Source organism: Trichosurus vulpecula, chromosome 3, assembly GCF_011100635.1.
Source record: "Trichosurus vulpecula isolate mTriVul1 chromosome 3, mTriVul1.pri, whole genome shotgun sequence".
Lineage (NCBI taxonomy): Eukaryota > Metazoa > Chordata > Mammalia > Diprotodontia > Phalangeridae > Trichosurus > Trichosurus vulpecula.
Genome location: NC_050575.1, coordinates 23415084 through 23430292, shown reverse-complemented (window position 1 = coordinate 23430292; position 15209 = coordinate 23415084). Strand labels below are relative to the sequence as shown.

Sequence of the window (15209 nt, the reverse complement as noted above, 5' to 3'; positions counted from 1 at the left end):
GCAGTCAAGGAAAGGAGCTGTCAGTGTGTGTTCTTGCTCTGGCTTCGTGCCCAACAGGGAATGATTCAGTTCAGCAAACTTTTAAGTATTGTTGTTGAGTTGTTCCAATCGTTTTAACCTCTCCATGACCCCATTTGGAGTTTTCTTGGCAAAGATACTGGAGCGATTTGCCGCTTCCTTCTCCGGCTCATTTTACAGATGAGGAAACTGATGCGAACAGGACTAAGTGAGTGGCCCAGGGTCACACAGCTAGTGAGTGTCTGAGGCCAGATTTGAACTCATGACTTCAGGCCTGGCACCGCACCACCTAGCCTATGGCAAATCATTACTCTAACACTAAGAAAAAGTTAGCATTCAGGTAAGACAGCCCTTGCCTTCACAGAGTTTGGACTACAGCTTGGCAGGAAAATATAAAGCAAAGAAAATAACTACAATAAAAATAATACATAAAAGCATCACGTGTAAACGAAATGGTAGATAAGGCTGGGGGATGGGTCATTACTGAAGGGATCAGAGAAAGCCTCATTTGAGTTGAGCTTTAAAGGATGGGTAGGAATTCAATAGAGGTGGAGGGGAGTGGGGAGGAGAGAGGAAAGAGAAGGAAGAGGCCGTTCCAGGCATAGTACTTAAGCAAAGGCACAGAGGTGGGAAAGTTCGGGGTTTATATGGGGGATGATGAACAAGCCCAGTTTGACTGCAGCATAGAGTACATGAAGGGGAGTAAAGCTAGATAAATTAGAAAGTCAGGGTGGCAGCAGATTATGCACGGCCTTAAATTCTGAGCTAAAGGGTAACTGGCTGTCTTAGCTGTGTGGTGCAATTTCATGAAAATTACAGGTAGGAAACTTGCCTTCAGTTTTGCCACTGCTAAGGTCTAGGAAGCTCTTCAGAAGACTGGAATCTTCAAGGGAAAAAAGCCTTGTGTTATTAAAAGAATGTTGTACCCCGTCCTTAGAAGTCAAGCTTGTCTGCTGGCTGAAGTCTCTTCCCTCACTACCCTGTCTTTCCTACAGTTGCAAGACCTGCATTCCCGGAAACAGCAGTCCCACAGTATTTTGGACCTACTTCGAACCCAGAACATCCGAATTGTCACCATCATGTCTATAATTCTGTGGTGAGTAAGTGTGGTCTCCTCAGTGCTACCAGAACGGCACTAGTGGCTGGGTTATCATACTTTAAAATCCTGATTACCTAGAAACAAAAAAGCATATGGAGATCAAACCAGTAAGGTAAATTTGAAGCAAAAAAAAATCAGGTGAAGATGTGAAATGTTAAAAATGCAACATTTTGTAAAGGCTTTCTGTCAAACGTAGCTATACCACCAAGAATTTGGATGCTATGCTGGTTGGCGCATATATGATTCAGTATTGATATTACTTCATTTTAATAAAATGTACCTTCCCTGATTATTTCTTTTAATTAGATTTGTTTTTGCTTTTGCTTTGTCTGAGATCATGATTGCACTCTTTGCCTTTTTTATTTCAGATGAAGTATAGTAAATTCTGCTTCAGCCTCTTAATTTAACTCTGTGTGTGTCTCTCTGTTTCAAGTGTATTTCTTGTAAACTATATATTATTAGATTCTGGTTTCTAATCCATTCTGCTATCTGTTTTATGTGTGAGTTCATCACATTCACATTCACAGTTATGATTACTGTGTATTTTCCTCCATCCTATTCTGTTCTGTTCATTTTTTCTCTTTTTTACCCTCTCCCCTCCTCAAAACCATGTTTTGTTTCCGATTACTGCCTTCCTTAATCCCTCCCTCCCTCTTATTACCCCTTGCCTTGTTCTTGCTCTATTCCCTTCTTACTTCTCTTTTGGGTAAGATGAATTTCTGTACCCAGTTGTGTGTATCCATATTCTTTCCCTCTTGTACCAGTTCAGATGAGAGTAAGATTCAAGTGCTGCCCACTGCCCTCCCCCATTTTCCTCTCCATTTTGTCAGCTTTTCCTTGCATGCCTCTTTTATGAGATAATTTTCACCATTCTTCCTCTCTCTTCAGTGCATCCCACTTTTTCACCTTTCTGTTTTTCCTTTGAGATCATCCCAACATGAAAAATTCTGTCCAAGTAGACTCCTTCTAACTGCCCTAATGATGATAAAGTTCTTAGGAGTTACAAGTGTCATCCTCCCATATAGAAATATAAACAGTTTAACCTTTTGTTTCTTACAATTTCTCACTCATGTTTTCCTCAAGTCTTCTGTTTAAATGTCAAATTTTCTATTCAGCTCTGGCCTTTTCATCAGGAGTGCTTGAAAGTCCTCTATTTTGTTAAATATTCATTCCTTCCATTGTAGTCAGTTTTGGTGGGTATGTTGTTCTTGGTTGTAATCCTAGCTCCTTTGCCTTCCAGAATATCATTCCAAGCCCTCTATTCCTTTAACATGGCAGCTGCTAAATCTTGTATAAACCTGACTGTGGCTTTGCAATTTTTGAATAATTTCTTTCTGGCTGCTTTCAGAAGTTTCTCCTTTACCTGAGAGCTCTGGACTTGGGTTATAATATTCTTGGGAGTTTTCATTTTAGGATTTCTTTCAGGAGATAACTTGTGAATTTGTTCAGTTTCTACTTTGCCCTCTAATTCTAAGATATCCAGATAGTTTTCCTTTATAATTTCTTGAAATATGATGTCTAGACTCTTTTTTTATCATGGCTTTCATTAAGTTCAACAATTCTTAGATTGTCTCTTCTCAGTCAATTTTCCAGGTCAGTTGTTTTTCCTATAAGATATTTAACATTTTCTTCTATTCTTTCAGTCTTTTAACTTTGTTTTGTTGTTTCTTGATGTCTCATGGATTCCTTAGCTTCCACTTCACCAAATCTAACTTTTAAGTAGTGATTTTCTTCAGTGAGCTTTTGTATCTCTTTTTCCTTTTGGCCAGTTTTAATTTTTAAGTAGTTATTTTCTTCGGTGTTTTTTGTGCTACTTACCAAGCTGTTGGTTCTCTTTTCATAATTTGCTTGAATCTCTCATTTCTTTTCCCACTTTTTTCTCTACCACTCTTATTTGATTTTTAAAATCATTTTTGCTCTGTTTTTTAAATATTTCTTTCTTTAGCTTTTTCTAGGAATTCTTGTTGGGCTTGTTCCAATCTGCTTTTTTCTTCCTTTGAGGCTTTCCCTATAAATGTTTTTAGGTCATTGTCTTCTGAGTTTGAGTCTCGAGTTTCCCTGTCAACCATAGTAGCTTTTTATGGTCAGGTTCTTTTTTGGTTGTTGTTTGCTCATTTTTTTCAGCCTTCTTCTTGACTTTGGAGTTTATGTTGTGTTGGGCTCTATTCACCTTGGGGCAGGGGTTGGAGGGGATAGTTGAGATGACTGGCCTGAGCGTGTCTTTTATGTTCTTTTCCTGCTTTTACAACTAGGCCCAAGGTCCTTTAAGTTTTCAGTGCTTTCAATGTGGTATGATCCAGGGAAAGGTCTGGTCACTGCCCTCTGGTCCTTATACAGGTAGGGTTCCTGCCCCCTTGTGACCACACAACTGCTTTACTCCACCCTGGAATTGTGATCCAGAAATAGATAATGTATGATAAAGCTGCCATTCCTGCTCCCAGTGCTAGTGCAGAGGTCCCCTGGGATCTTTCTGAATAAATATTCGGTTTCCTTACCATGCATAGGTGTTGGACTACTCCCACTACTGCCGCCACTGACATAACCAGTTGCTGCCACTACCATTGGTGCGACTTCTGCTGTACCATGCTCCTGGCCAGCCCCTGCCCCAGTATCCACTGACCTCTCCTTCTTACTTCCTAAGCTGCCCTGAGCTGGAAAAATGACTCACCCTGACTTTTAATTGGCTTTTTTGCCCAGAATTTGGTTTGACACACTTTTTTGGTTGTTATAGAAGACAAGTGTTAGGAGAGCTTGGCAAAAGTGTGGGATTCACTCCACCATCTTGACTGCACCTCCCCAAAACCTCTCTCCACAAAGCTCTTTAATATTCATAGTGGGAGACAAGAACAATAAAGGTAAAAATGACTCCCCCTAAGAACCAGAACTGAAGAAACATGAACACAGTGAAGAGAAGTGACCAGAAGAAGCCCCAGGTTACCCCAAAATCCTGAGGCAGGCACAGAGCCAAGTTCCTCTCAGTTTACAGATTCCAAAATCGTATTCTGCCTCAACTCCACATAGATAGTGGTTATGAGAGTACAGATGAAGCCCTGCAGATAAAACAACATCCCTTTCTCCCAGCCTTCTTGACTTCAGAGAGTAGTGGATGTGGAGGTGCCATATCCTATGCATTGGTGGGAATGGTAATCACATATCTGGAAACAGTGACTGTTTCAGAAGATGGAGGCAGGATGGAGTCTCCTCTCTGAGATGGCTAGGAAGGGACTATCTGGAGGCAGGGGAATGAATTGGACTGTCTCCTTAAGTCTGTTCTAGTCAGAGGGTTTAAGACCAAGGACAAGGTCTGTGAGCTTTTCTGAATCACTCTCTATAGTACACAGGGCCATAGACACAGAGCTTATTAACAGAGACTGTTAAATAATAGCGATGATAAGGATGAACCTTATCTCCAGGTCCTTACTAAATTTGTTGTTGTTCAGTTGTGTCTAATTCTTTGTGACCCTATTTGGGGTTTTCTTGGCAAAGATACTGGAGTGTTTGCCATTTCCTTCTCCATCTCATTTTACAGTTGAGGAAACTGAGGCAGATAGGGTTAAGTGACTTGCCAAGGGTCACACATCTAGTAAGTGTCTGAGGCTAGATTTTAAGTCTTCCTGGGTCCAGGCCTAGCACTTTATCCACTGTGCCACCTAACTGCCCCTTGTTATATACCCTTTCTTATATATAGGATAACATGTTTAGAAGTGGCTAGGTGATGGAGGAAGAAAGATCCTAATGCACTCAGCCACATGGTCTTTGTTGTTATTGACAAAACTCCTTATGATAAAACCAAGGAACTTTAGCAACCAAATAATCTTAGAACCTTGGTATGAAGGGGGAAATGCTATTGAAGACGTTCAAGCAAATTCTATGTACCCAAAGTGGGAAAAGCCACCATAGTGACAGACTGTCCCATGCCTCTAAGGGAGAGGTATAGTGGCTGGAGTGCTGCATCTGGAGTCAAAAAGGCAGGTACAAATCCTGCCTCCAAAAGAGACAGCCAGACACTGAATCACGGCAGGTGTGCTTTGTGGAACTACTCTAAGAGGAAATCCAGCTGTGTCACGTTAGGGATTGGGAGTGTCTGTGAGTCATTCATTTCTAAGGAATGGCCCAGGCTTCTTTAATCCCAGCATCTCCTACAAGATACTGCAAGGATCCCAGCCACCCTGGGAACTTCCAGGCTACAGTGATTCACTCACTGGTTCCCACAATTCTTCTCCTTTCACTGAGATTTCTAGGTGCCCACGAATACTTTTTAAAAGTACATGTGTAAGGGTTTTAATGCAAAACAACCCAAAAAGTCTTGCCCAGGATACAGTTAGCCTCAGATCATACCTGACACACCCTGACTCAGCACAGCCTCAATGCCGGACTATCAGTGCTGGTCACTTGTTACCATGAACTAAGTGTTCATGTGTATGCAGGGCTCAGCCTGTGAATGGGAGGAGCGATCTGCGGCCAATGAGGGCAGAATATTTCTGTCCAGTTAACCTTGGGGTCTGCAGTCCAGCAGCTCTCCTGAGACTTGGTGTGAGTGAGAATGGGGCTCAGGGTATTCCCTTCATCCTGTATCCTAGTGCCCCTGTACAGAATATCCCTATTCAGAGGCCATGATTTAATTTAAATAAAATTTGAAAATGAACCTCCCAGTAAGATTCTCCATCTGACTGGTAAGTTTCTAAGTTACCTGTAATCTCTGCAAGGGAAAAAAATTGTGTAAAAGGTTGGAGGTTGGAGGTTGGGAGGGGCCCCAGAAGAAACACTAAAAACAAAAAAACATGGGTTGGAGTTGAGATCAGAATGATTATGTATAAGAGGTCTCAAGGTGGGATGGAGGGGGAGGGTGATGGTGATCAGTGACTGCTCCAATTTTTTGGAGGCTTTAATTCTAGTGAAGGCAAATCATTCTACCAATAATAACTGCTATTTATATAGTTCTTCAAGTTTTTGAGAGTGTTTGATAGAGATTCTCTTATTTGATCTTCAGTCAGTGAACATTTATTAAGTACCTACTATGTGCCAGGCACTGTGCTAAGCACAGGATACAAAGAAAGTTAAAACACTATGTTCTCAGGGAGCTCACAGTCTGAAGGGGGGGAGGGGAGAAAGACAGCATGTAAAGAAATGAGCTATATGCAGGATAAAAAGGAAGTCTTCTGCAGAGGGAAGGTACAAAAATTAAGAGAGATCAGAAAAGGCTTCCTTTAGAAGGTGAGATTTTGTTGGGACTTGAAGGAGCCAGGGAGGCCAAGAGGCAGAGATGAGGAGAGAGGGCATTCCAAGCCTGGGGACAAAGAGATGGAGGGTCTTGTATGTGGCACAGCCAGGAGGCCAGGCCCTGGATGGGAGAATAGGGGATAGGCTTGTGTGTGGGGAGGGCAAGGGAGAAGATGTAAAAATTCAGAAAAGGAAAGGCCCTGCCCATAGAGAGCTGGCTTTTGTCTGTTAGCTCATTAGATTTTTTTTTTCTTCTTGATGGCTGCAGTCAGGGGGTCTCTCAGTACATTTTTCCCCTTTCATCTGACCTGGTTCTATGACTAACTCACTGTGTGACCTGGGTCACGTCATCTCTCTGGGCCTTGGTTTCCTCAACTGTGAAGTAGAGGAGTTGGAGGAGATGAATTCTAAGGTCGCTTCCAGCTCTAACCTTCCATGATTCTAACATTAATCTCTCATCAGTTTTCATCCTACTCATCGGATCTGATATTTCTTCCTTCATAGTATTTAATTATTCTCCAGGGTGTTTTTGCTTCCTTAAATTGTTTAACATTCATTATAAATTTGCCCTTTATTATACAAGTGCCCTTTGCACTTTTCTCTGGCGGGCAGAGGATCCAGGGCCACCCCCTCCTCCATGTGTCTAGTTTGTGATTTATTCAGATGGATGGCAAAGCGCTTTTGTGTATCATATGTGGGGAGGAGGGAGGTGGACTATGAGGCACGTTGGAAATCATTCCTTTTCTTTTATGGGCATTGGCAATACTTCATTTCTGTACTAAATCATCTAAAGGTGGCGTGAAGCCGAACGTTTGCACTGGTCCTAGCTAGACGAAGTTTTTCTGTAGCTTCCTCCTCAGCAAGTTTACTCAGGCGGTTTTCTCTGAAGAGCAGCAATGGACTGCAGTCCTCTATCCTCTACTTTTGCTTCTTGCAGTAATCAAATCACAAAAGATTGCCTTCCGTGAGAATCGCAGGCTGGCCGCAGATGGTAAATGGGGTGAGGAATGGTCTTTCTGGCTTTGCTTTTCCCTTAACTATCACCATTTCTTAACAGGATGACCATATCAGTGGGCTACTTTGGTCTTTCACTTGACACTCCAAACTTACATGGGGATAACTACGTGAACTGCTTCCTCTCTGGTCTGATCGAGGTCCCTGCATACGTTATTGCTTGGCTACTCTTACAGAACCTGCCCCGGCGGTATTCCATGTCAGCTGCCCTTTTCCTGGGTGGCAGTGTTCTTCTCTTCATACAACTAGTGCCCCCAGGTGAGGGCCTTGTGGGTCATGCTTTGTGTTTTCTCTACATACCCTTGTAGATGAATGACTAGTACAGGAAATAAAATCAAGTGTCAGTTCCTTCTAGTTCATCTGATATTACATGGCTATGCAGTTCTCTATAAGACTGGGGTATTATTTTAAACCAGGATTCAGAAGGCCCTTTAATTTGGCCCAGTCCTGAGTGGGTGAGAAATATGCTAGGACACTGTGGCACTGTTTTCTCTCTGGAAGAGAAAGGAGAGCTATTCCTGTTCCATTTTCACCACCATGAGACCTATGCTTCATGAGCCCAATCATTGTTAAAAACCCTTTTTTCTTACAGACATTGACACTGCCTTGATTGTGGCCAACACATCTGACTCTCGGGTGAGAAATATTTCTTGGTAGAGAGAAAGGAAAGCTTGCAAGTAGGAATCATTTCCTACTATCCCTATAACCATACTGATTCCACAGGCGGGAACCAAATGTCCCATATCATCATATTCCCATCCTGTCCTGTATTGAACTGCAGCATCATTTCCCAGTGTTAAGGGTGCCACAGCAACATAGAAATTGAGGACAAAACCTGACACCAGCTACCCTCGAATGAGTAGCCCTTCCTAGTCCCATATTTTTGGGACACAGCCCTCACCTGATCCAGGACCTAAGAGGTCTTCATTTACTCAGGCCAAGCTCTGGCCACAGTTCACTCAAAGTGACAGAAGGTATAGTGAGCAGAAATAGCTCAAAGTAGAAATATTACTAAACTGCTCACAGGCTCCAGTGCCACCAGAATCTACCAAAAATCTGCCAACAGATGACTTATAACAGTGTTAAGCTACATATAAGTGTTGATGTAAGGAGGCATCCTTAAAGACCTTCAGGAAGTGCTAACTCCGAGGTGGCATTGACGTGTCACTGTTGGGTTATCTTCATTTCTGTATTAAACTAGTTAAATATCCTAAGGAACAATGGGATGGATCTGAAGAAATTTGCCTTGGGAAGTACAGGGTGGGGTAGATGAAGACAATGAGCATCCTTCCGGGGAGCATCCCCCCACCCCAAGCAGCTAAAAATGCACCAAAATAAATCCTGGTGCCTGTGGCACAGGGCTCAGTGGGAATGTTTGGACACCAGGTTCGATAACTATCAAATACAGGTTATTGTAAAGTCAAACGTAACAACTGTTAGGTTATTATAGAGCCAAAAAAATGGTTCTTAAAAGGACCCATGCAACATTCTTTCAGTATACAGGCTGAGGCTCTCAGCTTCTTAGTGATGCTATTCTGATGGTGGTCAGCACATGCTGACCACATGCACTAGGGTTTCCAGGTGGACTTCACACATGCACTGGACCAGAATCAGGACCTTGGGCACAATTCTCCTTTTACACTAGGAAGTTATATAAACTGACAAAGAAATGAAGAGGTCTTCACTGCATAAGGGAAAAATCTTCAGGCAAGGAGGAGTTGATCAGCACTTTTGAAATGATCAGAGCAATGTGGCAGGCAGGGTACTTGCTCCAAACCTCACTGAAGGGTGGTCTCCCTGCCCCTGCTTTGTCTCCCCAGGCTTATACATCTTGTCAAATGGCTTGGTGATGATCGGGAAGTTTGGGATCACCTGTGCTTTTGCCATGGTGTACGTGTACACAGCTGAGCTCTATCCCACAGTGGTCAGGAACATGGGTGTGGGAGCCAGTTCCATGGCATCACGACTGGGCAGCATCTTGTCTCCTTACTTTGTCTACCTTGGTGAGTCACTATGGACAGTGTGAAGCATGAACAAAAGGAATATACCAGTCATATTCCTAAGCTAACATGGCAGAGTTTAGCATAAGGTTTGAACAAACTGGTTTGGCTTTAGCTGACAAGCACAGTCCTTGGTTTCTCTATGAAAAGCTAAGTACAAGGTCAATTGAGGTGACCACTTAAATTCCATTCAGAGGTAAAATATGATCTCCAAGGACCTTTCCAGCTCTGATAATTTAGGATTCTACCACATGGTGTCTCTGGGTGATCACAAAGCATAACTCATGGGTTAGTGGTAAAAAGGTATGTGTGCTGATTGTGGAGATGGTACTTTTTTTAAATAGTATTTTATTTTTTCACCAATTACATGCCAAGACAATTTTTAGCATTAATTTTTACAAGATTTTGAGTTCCAAATTTTTCTCCCTCCCTCCCCTCCCCTCTTCCTAAAATGGTAGACAATTTCATATAGGTTATACAAATGCTATCATGTAAAACATAGTTCCATATTAGTGACAGTTGTAAAAGAAGAAACAAATCAAAAGGAAGAAAACCATTAGAAAAATAAAGTAAGTGAAAAAAAGTATGCTTCGATCTGCACTCGGAGTCCATCAGTTCTTTATCCGAATGTGGACAGCATTTTCCATCATGTTCTTGTCTTGGATCATCATGTTGCTGAGAAGAGCTGAGTCATTCATAGTTGATCATCACACAATGTTGCTGATACTGTATATTGTTTTCCTGGTTCTGCTCATTTCACTCAGCATCAGTTCATATAAGTCTTTCCAGGTTTTTCTGAAATCTATCTGTTCATTATTCCTTATTGCACAGTAGTATTCCATTACACTCATATATGACAGCTTGTTCAGCCATTCTGCAAATAATGAGCATCCCCTCAATTTCTAATAGCTTGCCACCATAAAAGGGCTGATATAAATATTTTCACACGGATAGGTCCTTTTCCCTCTTTGGGATACAGACCTAGTAGTGGTATTGCTATATCAAAGAGTATGCACATTTTTATAGCCCTTTGGGCATAGTTCCAAATTGCTCTCCAGAGTGGTTGGATCATTTCACAACTCCACCAACAATGCATTAGTGTCCCAATTTTCTCAAATCCTCTCCAACATTTATCATTTTCCTTTTTTGTCACATTAGCCAGTCTGATGGGTATAAGGTTGTACCTCAGAGTTGTTTTAATTTGCATTTCTCTAATCAAAAGTGATTTAGAACATTTCTTCATTTGCCTATAGATAGCTTGGATTTCTTCATCTGAAAACTGCCTGTTCATATCCTTTGACCATTTATCAATTGGCAAATGGCTTGTATTCTTATGAATTTGATTCAGTTCTCCACATAGTTGAGAAATGAGGCCTTTATCAGAGACACCTGCTGTAAAGAGGTACTTTTCAAATGAGAAAACAACCACGGCTATAAAAGCTCACATGGCGTTATTTGTTATTTTTACCTTAGCTACTTCCATCTGCATTTCTCCCATAGAAGTATTCACCTGAGATCCTGAGAATGAGGGAGCTATATAAAAGTGCACGTATTTATTAGGTTCGTAGAGCTAGTGAATATCCAAGCCAGAAACAGGACTCCTCTCTCCCGACTTCAAGTTCAGTGCTTTTGCCACTCGGCTACTTTTCTTAATTTGATGATCTTTGTGCCCATTGTTTGCTCTAGAGTAGAGAAATATAGCCACACTTACCCAGCCATGGTCCTCATCTTTGGACCTAGAGTATGCCACTCATGAACATTTGCAGTCCTTTGCGCACAGGCTGTGTGGCTCCTGCAAGTGGAAACTCGACTCGTTTAGCATAAAGGTACATAGACAGGCTGGGTCCTATCTGTGGGACTGGTCTAGTCAGGTTACGTCTGACTATGAGCTGATGCAATGGTTACCTCGGAAGTATGACACTGGGAAACATCCAGAAACAACACCAAGTGCTTTGGCCCTCAGTGACATCCTTGATTAGCTGCAGTCAGCCCAAGAGGCTACTGTCCTCAGCCCATTGGCCTTTACTTCTGCTAAGTGAGTGCACTGCTTGGGCAATGCTGGGCTAATAGGCCAATCTGTTCTGAATATTGTACTGTGGGAGCTGGTAAGAGGAAGCAAGGATGGGATGGGGGAGGGGAGATGGAAAGGAGAGAGGATTGAAAAGCCACCCCAATAAGTACTTGAACCAGATGACAAGACCAGATGACAATGCACTCAGGCCATGGTGCACTGGAGGTCAGCCCCATCATAATCACCCAGATCTTCTGTGTCCTAGGTGCCTATGACCGGTTCCTGCCCTACATCCTCATGGGGAGCCTAACTGTACTGACAGCCATCCTTACCTTGTTCCTCCCAGAGAGCTTTGGGTTCCCTCTCCCAGATACCATTGATCAGATGCTGAGGGTCAAAGGGTAAGGAAATCTCTAAGATCCTATAATGTTATTTCTTCTTGATTCAGTTAGCCCTCATGATTGGCATACTCCTCAACTATTCCATTCAGACACCACAGAACTCAGGCCATGCTGTGGATTTGTATGTAGTATAACAGGGATAGTCTATTTCCTTGGAGTAGCCCAAAATAAAAATAGAAGAGCCCAACAAATTCTCCATGCAATGCCCACCGGGGAAAGTTGGCCCAGTGCTCTTGCTGTCTGTCAGTCAGTAAACATTTATTAAGCACCTATTATATGTAAAGCACTGTACTAAAGCACTGGCAATACAAAAAAAAAGTCAAAACATATTCACTGCCCTCAAGATGCTCAGAATCCAATGGAGGAGACAACATGCAAACAACTGTGTGTATGTGTGTGCGTGCACACACATAGGATAAACGGGAGACAGACAACAGAGGGAAGTAACTAGAATTAAAGGGGATCAGGAAGGGTTTCCTGTAGACGGCGGGATTTTATCTGAATGCTAGGAGGTGAATAGGAGGATAGAGAGCATTCCAGAAATGAGAGACAGCCAGGGGAAAAGCCTAGAAATGCTTTCTGAGTGGAAGTGTGAGAAGGGTAGGGAGGTGGGGGAATAATTTAGCCTGTACACTGCAGGTCTTCCCAGCATATATCCTCCTGTCTGATCCTGCCCAGCACTGTCTCTGTACGTGCGTGTCTCCACGGAAACAAGAGCTTAGTACATTGCAAACAGTGGGAAGAACAACCATATGAGGCCTATAGAATATGGCTTTTCCTTTTTCTTCGGTGAAGTTCTACCCTTTTAAAAATACTTCCTAATATATTTTAGATGCCCTGATTAGGATAGATGTATCTCTGATAGAGGCTGGCTTTACACATTTCTTACTAAATTTCATTTGCCATTTTTTTATAGAATAAAATACAGACAAACTCCTAGCAGCAGCAGCAGTGACTCAACGATATTAAAAGAAGGTGAAGAAAGACACGCAGTCATTAAAAGCACAGCCTTGTAGTGAAACCTGTATTCAGGAAGAGACTGAAGAATACTCTCCTACAAGAGCTTATGAGAACACTAAGTGTCCTGGGGTATTAAACATCCTGGTATTTATTACATCGAACCCAATCCCTCTTTGTTCGTTGAATAGACACATAGACACTGTCCTTAGGAGAAATCAAGACCAGGTTGCTTTCAATACCATAATGGACTTGGCTTCTCATAAGTAGTTTAATACCTACTAGAATTAATGAGTATTTGAAGAGGGGGTGATGTACTAAATTTATGGAGTAATTTGAGATTCTCCGAAGAAGGCCACTAATAAAATTTGATGTTTATTTTTCTTCCTTCCTTCATTTGCCAGGGGATGGCAATTTTGCTTGTCTTGTTTTCCTGTGTTCCCTAGGAATGCTTAACCAGACTTGTTTTTCCCAGGGCTGAAGAAAGGATGGGGGGCTGGAAAAACCTGAATGTAGTTAGGGTGGAAATGGATTTTATTACATAGAATGTCAGCATCCATCCAGTAATTGGCTAGCAGAATTTCTCTTCAGCACAGCTACTGGGTGATCAAAGGATCGGGCTTGTCCAGGCCCACATAAAAAAATAAAATATCACAAATTTGCACTTCTTCCATTGTGAGATAAGTCAAATCTTTAAGGTTGCTCTGAGATCATGGGTTTTATTGTTGTTGTTTTCCTAGCCGTTTGAAGGAAACACAGAATTGGGGAATGTATGGGGAAGGCTAGGGAGAGAAAGTAGGTTAATATCTGTTTTCTCAAAGCCTTGAGATTTTTTTGGCAGAGTGTGGAGGGGAGGGGCTTTCTCTTCAAATCATTTAAATCATTTGCCCTTCAAATTATACTTGGAAAAGTGGGCTAACTGGCCCCTAAGTTTTTGCCATCTGTGCCCAGCTGCAAATAAACTGGATGTGAGTAAATATTTGTTAGGAGCCAATGCTACTAGTACTTGTGTAGATGCCAAAAGTGACGACATGGGGTGCTTTCCTTTTCTGATCTCTATCATGGAAAAAATGACTAAGACCAGGGATGTGATTTGAGTTTCTCCTGTTAGATCGTGGGTGTGAGTATATCTACTGATCCAAGGAACAGAGGTACTTACTTAATTTGTGGGACAACCATAGTTGAAACTTGCTGTGGGGTGAGGAGGGTAGTAAGCTTTTTATTTGCCTTCTTTTTTCCCCTCGATTCTATTGCCATGGTACTACAAAAGCATATTCTTCACCTGGTCAAAAAATGCATTTTTTTGTGAAAACTACTGTGGTATCTTAGGGATATTAAAAAACTTTAATAAACAAATTTTTTAATGATAGCCGTCTACAGCCTTTACTTCTATTAAAGCTGCTGATTTATTTATCACTCTACAACTTGGTTTATCTAAGTGCTAAAAGACTATATATCATCCTCTAGCTTCCCACTGACTTTATATAAAGTCAGCCTGGATGATTCGGTGGTTAAGGTAAATGGATTAGATCTCCTTGTGGGTCAAATAACTTCATTCTATTCATCAGCCATAAATTGGTACCCTAACCCCCCACCAACAGTGGTTACACCACTCAAACCTCTCTCACAGACTCCCCTCTCCATAACCCAGCCCACAGATGCGTCCTCCCAACCCTAGCCAGCAGAACTAGGTTAGAGAGAGTGCCTAGGTCAGTGTCACCATCCTGAACTGCTGCAGAAATCACTCAAAGGGCATGTGGTTCTCTCTTTTACCCAAAGGATAAAGTACAAACTCCTGAGCCTAGTGTCTGATGGTGTCCACAAACTGACTTCTACCTCCTTTTCTAACCTTATTAATACTGCTCCTTTTCACATACAGTACTGTTGTGTTCCAACCAAAATAGAATACTAACTGTTCTCCAATCTCACCCTCCCTTCTTATTCTTCCATGTATTCACTATCCCCCACCCCAAAGTGATAGGTGCTCTTCACTTCAAATTCTACTATAGAGTAGTATTCCATTAATATATATTTATATATATTATAAAGTAGTCAAATTCTATTATAAAAACAATCTGGTCCTGGTTAAAAACTCAAAAAGTAGATCAATGGAACAGACAAGATAAGGAAAAAGAAGAAAGTTGAACTAAAAACCTCAGTGTTCAATAAACCCAATATAAATTATTTGGGGGAAAATCTTCCTACATGACAAGAACTACTAGGATAAATGAAAAACCTGGGCAGAAATTGTTCAGATCAACATCTTATACCATATACCATAAGAAACTCAGAATGCCTCCTAAATATTAAAGAGCCATTCCTTGATGGGCAGAAGGAGACAAAAAAGGAGTAAAGCATTTATTAAAAACTTTCAATGTTCTAGGAACTATGCTAAGTGCTTTTCAAATGTTACTTAGTCCTCCCAACCACCCTGGGAGGTAAGTACTATTATTACTACCACTTCACAGTTGAGGAAACCAAGACAGAGA

At 41.7% G+C, this 15209-nt stretch overlaps 1 protein-coding gene across 1 annotated transcript in view; it reads left to right on the top strand.

Annotated features, from left to right (window-relative positions):
• Positions 1-14089, top strand: part of SLC22A5 (solute carrier family 22 member 5) — a 62431-nt gene extending 48342 nt beyond the window's left edge. The window contains exons 6-10 of the mRNA XM_036751140.1: positions 1014-1114; positions 7395-7609; positions 9172-9354; positions 11628-11763; positions 12680-14089. Of these exons, the coding sequence (XP_036607035.1) occupies positions 1014-1114; positions 7395-7609; positions 9172-9354; positions 11628-11763; positions 12680-12779 (735 nt within the window). The 3' untranslated portion in view covers positions 12780-14089. The remainder of the gene's footprint in view (positions 1-1013; positions 1115-7394; positions 7610-9171; positions 9355-11627; positions 11764-12679) is intronic.
• Positions 14090-15209: the final 1120 nt, after the last annotated feature.